Source organism: Marmota monax, unplaced genomic scaffold, assembly GCF_021218885.2.
Source record: "Marmota monax isolate L192 unplaced genomic scaffold, Marmota_monax_Labrador192_F-V1.1 WCK01_AAM20220418_F8-fsc00205, whole genome shotgun sequence".
Classification (NCBI taxonomy): Eukaryota; Metazoa; Chordata; class Mammalia; order Rodentia; family Sciuridae; genus Marmota; species Marmota monax.
The window spans coordinates 452598-464470 of record NW_026692417.1 but is presented as its reverse complement, the minus strand read 5'-3'; the positions used below and the strand labels follow the sequence as shown (position 1 = coordinate 464470).

The 11873-nt window shown below is 40.1% G+C and overlaps 2 protein-coding genes across 2 annotated transcripts; both read left to right on the top strand.

Moving 5' to 3' along the window:
• On the top strand, positions 1 to 980 carry LOC124091681 (keratin-associated protein 5-1-like). The gene has a single exon (XM_046442868.2). It carries the CDS (start codon positions 41 to 43, stop codon positions 521 to 523), a length of 483 nt encoding a protein of 160 aa, XP_046298824.1. The 5' UTR covers positions 1 to 40; the 3' UTR covers positions 524 to 980.
• Positions 981 to 6155: 5175 nt separating this feature from the next.
• LOC124091680 (keratin-associated protein 9-1-like) lies at positions 6156 to 7319 on the top strand. The gene has a single exon (XM_046442867.2). It carries the CDS (start codon positions 6195 to 6197, stop codon positions 6813 to 6815), a length of 621 nt encoding a protein of 206 aa, XP_046298823.1. The 5' UTR covers positions 6156 to 6194; the 3' UTR covers positions 6816 to 7319.
• The last annotated feature ends 4554 nt before the right edge of the window (positions 7320 to 11873 follow it).

The following is an 11873-nucleotide window of genomic DNA, read 5'->3' as shown; positions in this document are numbered from 1 at the left end:
TTCACCTGTGAACAGGATCCCACCCTCCACAGCTCACACCATGGCCCGCTCTTGCTGCTCCTCTTGCTGCAAGCCTACCTGCTGCAAGACCATCGGCTGGAAACCAGCCTGTGGGACCAGCTGTGGCAGCACATCCTGCCGTCCACCTAGAAGCTGTGGGTCCAGCTCTTGTGGGAAAACCAGCAGTGGGTCCAGCTGCTGCCAGCCAAGCTGTCCCCCAACTTGCTGTGAAACCACCTGCTGTAAGCCAGCCTGTGTGGTCAGCTGCTGCAGCACACCCTGCTGTGAGCCCAGCTGCTGTGAGCCTTGCTGCTGCATCATTCCCTGCTGCCAGCCCTGCTGCTGTGTGTTCACCTGCTGCCAGCCAGGCTGCTGCCAGCCCTGCTGCCCTCCTACTTGCTCTCAAACCACCTGCTATAAAACCACCTGCTCTAAAAAAACCCATGTGACCCGCTGCTGCAGCACACCCTGCTGCCAGCCCTGCTTCTGTGTGTGCAGCTGCTGCAAACCTTGCTGCTCGTGATCAACTCCCTAAAGACCAGCATCTATCTGCACAAACTCCTCTCAACCTATTTGCCTTACCTACACCAATTCTCTTCCTACCTGGGCTGAAGATCATCAAGATGTCACCCATGTAAAAATTTGTGAATCACCTCCAGGGAGTGCAGACCACTCCACACCTGTCTTCTTCTTCCTTCGTCCTTGTGCATCTTATGCCTGCTGCATAGGTCCTTGTTGGCGAGGTGTGATCTTGGCTGAAATTATGAAGCCAATATCTTTACCTCTCCATCTAAAGCACACAGGAACGGGCTTCAGAATTTCACAGGTGTATGCAAATGCTTCTTTATCTTTGGAGTCATGATTTCTTTTGCATTGTCTTCCATACTTCTATATACTGGTTTCTCCTGTCATAGTCACCTTCAGTTGCCTCCCTAGGTACAGCCAAATTCTGTAAATTCTTAATAAAAACTGGACCTTTATTCATTCCATGTTGTTTCTCTTTATTTGCCTGTGCTAAGAAACTCTGAAGTGAAATAGATGCTTAATAGATTTTTAAATGCAAAATACATTGTTACCATATCCCACTCTATACCACAGATCCTAGAAGTGGTTCATCTTCCATAATTGAAATGACATACAAACTGAAATGCAAGTCCCTACTTCCTTCTACCCCAGCCTCTGGAATCCACCACTTTATTCTTTCCTACCTGAGTTGACCTATTTTATCTACTGCATATGGGTAGAACCCACAGTGTTTGTCTTTCTGCACTTAGGGTTAGAGAGAGGCCTAAATTTCTCCCATGTAAGCACACAGGGGAGTATTTCCTTCCCTTTTAATCTTGGACAGTATTCCATTGTAGATTGTCACCACATTCACTAGATCCATTCTTTTATCAATGGATATTTATTTTGCTTCCACAGCTGGACTGTTGTTCATAGTCCTGCCTTGAACACCAAAATGCTGATAGCTCTTCGTGTTTCTGATCCCATTATTTCCTCTAAACACCCCACAGTACTGGATCATAGGGTATTTCCATGTCTGATTTTGTGGAGAAACTCCATTACTGATTTCCATGGCTCATGTAACCCTTGACATTCCCTCCAGGGAAGCAGTGTTCCAATTTCTCTCCATCCTTGACAAACCCTTCATTTACTCGGTACTTTCTAGAATAGCCAGACACAATAATCCAATACTGCAATGATGGTGATGATAGAATGATATGCCATTGTTTACTGACATCTCATCCAATCAGGACAAAATGCTTGGTCTTGCCTAAGGAACTGTAATATTTAGGAAAATGTCCCTCCCCTGTCTCATATCCAGATGGGCACTGCCAACATCCAAACTTCATGGTGGATTAATGTCACGAGCCATCTGTGGGCTGTGTGTGGACTATGTTGTGCATAAGTAGTCTCCTGAGGGGATAAGTCTGGCACCGGGGACTCCCTGGGATACTCCCCACAAGGATTGACTGCTTGGTGCAGGTGAACTTCCCCTCAAGCTCTGCCTCAGATCCCACATAGCACCTGAGATGGGTGTAACCTGCCAAGATGTCAATCAACCTGTAGACTGCAAGATATCATAAAGCAAGGCTCCACTCTTAAACCTTACCCCTGCCTTTGATGTACCCCCTTAAATAAACCATGGGAGCCATTTTGTCTTTGTCTAGTTCAAGAACCCATGTGGACTAGATCTATCAGGGGCTTCTTTTTTGTAAATATATTTCTGAGTGTTTGTGTTTTATTATTTGTTAATTATTTGAGATATTAAGATTTAGGACAGCTCTCAACCTATTTTAGGACAGCTTATTGCACAATCCAAAGTTCCTTCATTCTTCCCTACCTGCCCCCCCAACACACTGCTATGGATCAGTATCTGCTTATCAGAGAAAACATTCAGCCTTTGGGTTTTGAGGATTGGCATATTTCACTTAGCATGATATTCTCTAGTTCCATCTATTTACATAAAACCTGGACCTTTATTGATTCCATGTTGTCTCTCTTTATTTGCCTGTGCTAAGAAACCCTGAGGTGAAATAGATGCTTAATAGATTTTTAAATGCAAAATACATTGTCACCATATCCCACTCTATACCACAGATCCTAGAAGTTGTTCATCTTCCATAATTGAAATGACATATAAATTGAAATGCAAGCCCCTACTTCCTTCTACCCCAGCCTCTGCAATTCACCACTTCATTTTTTCCTGAGTTAACCTATTTTATATACTGCATATGGGTAGGACCCTCAGGGTTTGTCTTTCTGCACTTAAGTTTAGAGAAAGGCCTAATTTATTTCTTATTTAAGTCTGCGTCATATTCCATTATGTGTATGTACCACATTTTCTTTATCCAGTCATCTGTTTAAGGGTATCTAAGTTGGCTCCACAGTCTAGCTATTGTGAATTGAGCTGCTATACATTGATGTGACTGTGTCACTGTAGTATGCCAATTTTAATTCCTTTGAGTATAAACTGAGGAGTGAGATAGCTGGGTCAAATGGTGGTTCCATTCCAAGATTGCTGAGGAATCTCCATACTGGTTCCCCGAGTGGTTGAACCAATTTGCAGTCCCTCCAGCAATGCATGAGTGTACCTTTTGCCCCACATCCTTGCCAACACTTATTATTGCTTGTAATCTTGATAATTGCCATTCTGACTGGAGTGAGATGAAATCTTAGAGAGGTTTTGATTTGCATTTCTCTAATTGCTAGAGATGGTGAACATTTTTTCATGTTTGTTAATCAATTATATTTCTTCTTTTGTGAAGTGTCTATTCAGTTCCTTGGCCCATTTATTGATTGGGTTATTTGGGAGGTTTTTGATGTTAAGTTTTCTGAATTCTTTATATATCCTGGAGGTTGGTGCTCTATCTGAGATGTACGTAGTAAAGAATTTCTCCCATTCTGTAGGCTCTCTCTTCATGTTATTGATTGTTTCCTTTGCTGAAAAGAACATTTTAGTTTGAATCCATCCCATTTATTGATTCTTAATTTTAGAATTGGTGGTTTTTAATGTCATTAGAAAAGGTCACTTGATTTCTGTAAACTGGATTCTGTCCAAAGAATTTATTCAGACACATGTGAATGTCATGCTCTTATGAAAAGAATCTATAGAAAGGACAAGGAGGACTACATATAATGGGGAAATGCAAAGAGTTCTCCCTCCTATACTGAGATTCTACAAAAAATACCCATCTGATGCCAGTATACTACCAGCAGATCAGAGAGCCCACCAAGGCAAGGAAAATACACAATAGAAAGACTATGCTGAAATGAAGAAAAGAAGTATCATTGTTCATGACACGAAAATTTGTCCATCTCCCCCCAAAATCTAACATACACTATTAGAAATAACCAAGAAATACAGATATTTAAAAAACATACAAAATATGAATCACTTTTCATATTCCCTAAGCAGTAAAAATTTAAGCTTTAAATTTTAACATACAGCATGTGTACATAATAAAATATCTAAGGGAAAAAATGTAGAGAAAAATGGATGAGACTGTACTAATAACAGAAGAAATCTTTCCATGTGGGAATTGTATGAATAACCCTAGACCTGTTTGTGTATCCACCATAAATGTTTATGGACACAGGCTCAGTGCAAAAACATAGCAGCATGAGTTTGAGTAAATTGCAGTCTGCAAACAAGCAATTTAACTAAGGCTATAGAAAACCTAAGAAGGCCAATATTGAGCATTAAGATTAAAGCAGCAATTCAAAGCCTTTCAACAAAGAATAGTCCAGGAACAGATCAATTCTCAACTGAGTTCTACCAGAACTTTAAAGGACAAGGAGGACCACATGTAATGGGGAAATGTTGAGAGCTCTCCTTTCTATGCTGAGATTGTACAAAAGTACCCATCTGCTACACAATTGTACTAGAGGGTCTACCGCTGGGCCAAGGCAAGAAAAATGAAAAATAGAAAGACTATGCTAAAGTGAGCCAAACGAATGTTCTCGTTCATGACATGACTGCCTGACCATTTGCTCCTCCCCTAAAAAATCTACAATGTGGTACTAGAAATCATCAGAGTGTTCGAATATAAGGAACACATAAGAAATTGGAACATTGTCAATACTAATGATGCAGTGAAAATTTAAGCTTTGAATTGGAACATGCAACGTGTGTACATAATAATATATCTAAGGACAAATCCAGTGAAATGTGGAGAAGGCCTCCACAAAGAGGGGAATAAATCTTCCCCCCTGGGAATTCTATAAACAATCCTATACTTAGTTGTGTATCCACCAGAAATGTTTATACATGTGAGCCCAGACTCTGCAAAATCACTTAATAACAGCACAAATTTGAGTAGTCCCAAGCTACAGACAAGCTACATGTTCATCTAGAGGACAACAAACAAGCAAATTGTGTCAAGTTCTTCATTGTAAATATTACACACTGAGAATGAACAATCTGAAGAGAATCATATAATGAGTGTCACACTCCTAATATAGAGACCTACCTACTCTATTCTTTTGATGATCCTAAAATGGAGAAAAGCAAAAGTTGACTGAGATTACAAGTCAACAGAATGATTAACTAGCACCCTTTGGGGATGAGTGAGAGGATATGGTTTGTAGGCAATGGGATTATTTCTATTTCCTAACCTGGTGATAGCGGCAGGGAATGCATTCATTTTAGAATACATCACCAACCTGGAAACTCATAAATTGTTTCCTCTGGAATAGAATGGGAGATCTAAATATATTTTCAAATGCATTAGTCCTCATAGATAAATCAGGAACCATATCACCTAATCTTAATTCCCTCATGAAATTGATTAGAAGGCAAAAAAGCAGCACAGGAAATGAGAAAAGAGGGGAGAGAAAGAGACAAGAGACATGGATAAAAGGAAAGAGGGAAAGACAGAGGAAAGTCCTGACCTAGGATCACACAGTCCACTGGTGCCAAGATGAGAAACAGATTCACCTGATCATCCTGGTTTTCCTGGGTCTGCAAAGCTCATGTGGAAGAAAGTCCCACAGGCTCATCCTGGGGAGCCCTCAGTACTGGATAAAACAGGACCAATGGCCACCCACACATCCATCCATACCTGTCTCATCCCCATGTGCAGCTTCTGCTTTTATCCTCACTTTCTGGTCCTGTTCTGCTATGGAAGACCACATGCCAACCATCCTCTTCCAAAATGCCTGGAGACACACACGTGGAAGACCTGGTACAGAGCCAGAGGCCTCAACCAGCCCTGAGTCAGGATCCTCTGGATGAACACGTGAGTGGTTCCTCACTGTGAATACAGCAGCATCATGCTCCTCCCACAGCCACTTCCTAATCTGAATATAGACAAAGCAAAAATATTCTAGAACAAGTGCTGACCCTCCCAGGGCAGTAGGAGCCACCACATGACCAAAATGATGCTCAGAGCACCAAGGATGCTAATGAAGTGACTTGTCTTCCTTTCATCTGGAAACAGTTCTTGTGAGTTACACGCTCTTAAGAAACAGATTAAACACATACACAATACTCATCACATTTGCATAGCAAATTCTTCCTGAAAAACGCAAACTAAGTATGGAAAATAATGTAAAAAACAACAAGGTCAAGAGCTGCTGATTGGTCCAAACGCTGGAGGTCCCCAGGATAAAAGAGCCCAACTGCAAGGAGTCCTCATATTGTGCAAACTCACTCACCTGTGAACAGGATCCCACCCTCCACAGCTCACACCATGGCCCGCTCCTGCTGCTCCTCTTGCTGCAAGCCTACCTGCTGCAGGACCACCTGTTGCAAGACCACCTGCTGGAAACCAGCCTGTGAGAACACCTGCTGCAGCACATCCTGCTGTCCACCCAGCTGTTGTGGTTCTAGCTGCAGTGGTAAAACCAGCAGTGGGTCCAGCTGCTGCAAGCCATGCCGTCCTCCAACTTCCTGTGAAACCACCTCCTGCAAGACCACTTGCTGCAAACCAGCCTGTGTGGTCAGCTGCAGCAGCACACCCTGCTGTAAGCCCAGCTGCTGTGAGCCTTGCTGCTGCCCCAATTATTGCATCATTCCCTGCTGCCAGCCCTGCTGTCCCCCAACTTGCTGTGAAACCACCTGCTGCAAGACCACCTGCTGCAAACCAACCTGTGTGGTCAGCTACTGCAGCACACCCTGCTGTGAGCCTTGCTGCTGCCCCAGCTGCTGCATCATCCCCTGCTGCCAGCCCTGCTGCCCTCCTTCTTGCTCTAGAACCACCTGCTGCAAGACCACCTGCTCCAAAAAATCTCATGTGATCCGCTGCTGCAGCAAACCCTGCTGCCAGCCCTGCTGCTGTGTGTGCAGCTGCTGCCGTCCTTGCTGCCCATGATCAACTCCCCAAACACCAGTGTCTACAAACTCCTCTCAACCTGTTGCCTTACTTGCACCAATTCTCCTCCTACCTTGGCTTAAAACAATCACAGTGTCATAAGAAATTATGTTCATCATCCCTCATGTAAGACCTTGCGAATCACCTTGATAGAATGCAGACCACCCCCACTCTCATCTTGTTCCTTACACCTTGTGAACTTGGACCATCTTCATAGGTCCTTGTTGGGGACTTATGATCTTGGTTGGAATTCTGGAGCCAAAATCTTTATCTCACTATGTAAAGAAAATAGGACACTTCTTTAGAAGAATTACATAGCTGTATAAAACAGTTCCTTCATCTTTATAGTCATGATTTCTTTTGCATATTCTTCCATATTTCTGTATGCTACTTTCTTCTATCATAGTCACCTTCAGTTGCCTGCCTAAGTACTGCCAAAAATTTCATAGATTCTTAATAAAAACTGGACCTTTATTCATTCCATATTGTCTATCTTTTTTATTTGTTATAGTTAGTTATACATGACAGTAGAATGCATTTTGACTCATACATAGATGGAGTATAACTTCTCATTCTTCTGACTGCACATGGTGTAGAATCACATCGTTGTGTAATCATATATGTATATAGGATAATAATGTTTGATTCATTCTACCATCCTTCCTATCCCATCCCCCTCCCCTCCCTTCACTCCCCTCTACATAATCCATTCTTCTCTAGCTTCCCCCTTGTTGTGAATTAGCATCCACATATCAGAGCAAACATTTGACCTTTGGTGTTTGGGTATTGGCTTATTTTACTAGCATGATATTCTCCAGCTCTATGTATTTGCCTTCAAATGCCACAATTTCATTCTTCTTTAATAGGTAATATTCCATTGTGTATATATACATTTTTTATTCACTTGGAAAACGTGGAAGAGAACACCACTTTTCCCAGCTAACCCACTCCTCAGTTTCTACCCAAAGGACTTAAAATCAGCATATTACAGTGATACAGCCACACAATGGTTATAGCAGCTCAATTCACAATAGCTAAACTATGCAACCAATCTAGATACCCTTCAACATATTATCTCTTTTTATTTGCCTGTGCTATGAGACCCTGAGGTGAAAAATGAGGGCTAAATAGATTTTTAAGTGCAAATACATTGTCATTGTATCTTACTCTATACCAAAGATCCCTAGAAGTTATTCATCTTCCATAATGGATATGGCATATCTATTTATATGCAAGTCCCACTTTGATCTCCCTGGAAACCACCACTCTGTTCTTTTCTTATCTGAGTTGATTTATTTTACATACTGCATATATAGGTGGAACCCCTGTAGAATTTGTCCTTCATTAATTCATTGGGAGAGAAGCCTATGGCCCATGCACATAGGGGAGAATTTCCCTCTTTTTTAAGCCTGAAGAGCATTCTAGTGTAGGATTTTTCCATATTCTTTTGACCCATTCTTCCATCAATAGATATTTGGGTTGTTTCCAAGCTAGGTTTTTGTTCCAAGTGCTCCCTTGAACATGATAATGCTAATGTATCTAGAAGCTTCTGATCTCATTCTTTCCCCTAAATACCCAGGGGTATGGTTGCTGGATCATACAGAACATCTGTGTCTGTGTGAGAAAGCTATATAACAATTTCTATGGCTCCTGCATCATTAAATATCCCCTCCAGTATAGCAGGGTTTGAATTTCTCCACATCCTTGTAAATGTTTCTCCTCCTCCTCCTCTTCCTCTTCCTCCTTCTCCTCCTTCTTCATCTTCTCCTCCTCCTTTCTCCTCCTTCTTTATGGCCCCACATGCTACCTCTCTTTAACTTTCTCCCCTTTGGATATTCTCTCTTCCTGTGGACTTCATACTCTAATTTCTAAACTCTTAATGAACTGTATTTTTAAGATCCTTTTAATCTGTTTAGTTTATCCCTTTGGGGAATGGGATAAGGTGGATCAGTGGAATCTATATCATCATAGCAGCTCCTTAAGAGTGAATCAAAACAGCAACACAGCCTGAAAAACAGTCTACTAAGCAGAGAAGAGTCAAGGACTCTTTCCCTTCAAACGGGCAATCAGAGCTGTGGGAAAAGGAGCCTGGCCAATAATGGGGTGGTTGGGAAACTGAGACCAATTAAATTCACACCAAATCTGGTGACCCCTGAGTCACTCCTTTCAAACCTTAAAAGGGCTGGAGAAAGGCTGACACAGCCTACTCTCCTCTCCACATGGTCTGAGGCTACCAAAAGGAGCGATGCATCAGAACCAGTAGGGCAAGAAGGGAGTGAAAATCTGCATACGGACTCTCCTAACAAGTTGGATCACTTTGGGTCAGACTTGAGAAAAAAACAAACTGTACAGTGTCTGAAACTTAGAAAGAACCAACTTTATTTAAAAAAAAAAACTCACAAAACAAACAAATGAGTAAATACATAAATAGGCTCTCAGAAGATGGGGGGAGTGGAAATAGGCAATATGTCTTGACTTTTTCACAATCCAGAATCAAAGCACCGAGAGAATACCTGACCAGAAAGCCAAAAATAGTTTAAAAGCAATTTTACTTTTCTTATTACCTAATTTCTCAACTTATGAAAAAAAAAAAAGTTCACTTCCATTTCCAATCAGATCAGTGGACTGCAGAAGAACATGCTCAATAAATTTTTTAAGGTTTATTAGTATATGGCTTGGTTGCAAAGGACTTATAATCATGGGATTGATACCTCCTCTCAATGTGGTGCTAAAGCCTGAACATATTACCACGGTCAAACTGAGTGACAATATTGACAAGATTCTCACCTAACCCAGGGCACATAATATAGTAAAGGGAAAGCAGTTCACCCAAAGCCCTTTATATAAATGTAGAAGCAATAGTAAGTAATACAAGCAGGTGGGTAGAAATACTAACAATACAGGAGAGCATGTTACTTCAAATAGCTCAGAACATGAGAAAAATTGACCCCATTGACACCTCAGTAGAGGAAGATCAGAAAAAGATGATAGTTACAATGTTTAATGAACTAAAAGTACATCTAAGGAATGAACTAAGAGGAAAAATAGGAAGTGGCAGATCATTTCAATAAAGAGACAGAGATAATGAAAGAAAAATAAACATATAGAAACACTGAAAGTGAAAAACTCAATAAATCAAATTGAAAATACAGCCTGACATGGTGGCACACACCTGTCATCCTAGAATTTGGGAGGCTGAGGCAGGAGAATCACAAATTAAAAGCTAGATTCTGCAAATAAGCAAGGCTCTAAGCAGCTTAGCAAAACCCTGTCTTAAAATTTAAAAATTAAAATTAAAAGGGCTGCTAATGTTGCTCACTGATTAAGCACCCCTGGGCTCAATCTCTACTACCAAAAAATGTTTTGTTTTGTTCTGTTTTCAGTAGAAAAGATCATCAGTACATTGGACCACATAGAGGACAGATTTTCAGGTCTCACAGGCAAAGAGTATAATCCTGAACACAAAGTCAACAATGAAGAAAAATAGTTAGAGACCATGACCAAGAACATAAAAGAAATCTGGGACAACATTAAGGGAACAAAACTAAGAATCCTTGGCATAAAATAAGACATTAAGATACAAAGTAAAGGAATGCAAACTCTTTTCAGCATGGAGCTATCAGATAATTTCCCAAACCTTAGGAATAAGGTGAAAATCCAAATAGAAGAGACATTATAACCCCAATAGACAAGATCAAAACATATCCTCATCAAGGAACATTATACTTAAAAATGAATATACAGAATAAGGATAGAATTTTAAAAGCGGTAATAGAAAAAGAGCAGTTTATACTCTGAGATAAGCTTCTTCTAAGCTCACAGCCCAGGCTCCAAAAGTTGAGAGGGCTTAGATTAATATTTACCAGGTTCTGAAGATAATGGTTGCTAAATAAGATTGCTACATTCAGAAAAAGCTATTCTTCAGCATTAAAGATGAAATAAAAACCTTCCATGATAATAAGAAACTAATAGAATTTATAACAGTAAACCAGCACTACAGAACACACATAATGATGCATTATAAGCAGCAATGAAATAAAATATCAGAGCCAGGAAATGGATGAATCTCACTAGGAGAATACTCAGTAAAGGAGAATCAAGATTGAAGCAAATTCATAATAAATTAATATGGCAGTAAATAAAACTAATCTCCCTATTATAACATTGAATGTAAGTAGTCTCAGCTCTCCAATCAGAAGACATAGATTGGTAGAGAAGATTAAAACCCAAGACCCAACTATTTTTTTCTTACAAGACACTCACCTTACAGTCATAGACATCCATAAGCTGAAGGTGAAAATATGAAAAAGATATACCAAGCAAATGGAGAATGAAAGCAAGCAGAAGTAGCTATGCTCATATCTGGCAAAGTAGATTTCAAATTGAAATTAATCTGAAGAGAAAAAGAAGGGCACTTCTTATTGGTTAAGGGAATCATCCAACAAGATATAAGATTTGTAAATATTTATGACCCAAATATCAGTGCACCCCTACTCAAATAGACCCCAATACAATAATAGTGGATGATTTCAACACAATTCTCTTACCAATAGACAGGTCATACAAAATAAACCAAGTTAAGAATCTTCAGAATTTAGGCATACTGTCAATCAAATGGACCTAATGAACAACTCTAGAATATTTCATCCATCAGCAACCACATTGACTTTCTTCTGACCCACACATGGAATCACTTCTAAAATTGAGCATATTTTAGGACAAAAAGTAAATTGAGATAATTTCTTCCATACTGTCAGGTCATACTGAAGTGAAATTAGAAATCAATAGCAAAGTATAAAACATAAACCATTTTAACACATGGTGATTAACTGATGAACTTTTGAAACAGTTATATGTCAAAGAATAAATTCAGAGAGAAATCAAACAGTTCTTAGGAACAAATGAGAACAGTATTAAAACATTTCAAAATTTCTGGGATAGTATGAAGGCAGTTCTAAGGGGAAAGTTTATAGCATTGAGTGCTTACATTTAAAAAAAAAAGAGAGAGAGATCCCAGAATCTAATGTTACATCTCGAGACACTAGAAAAGCACAAATA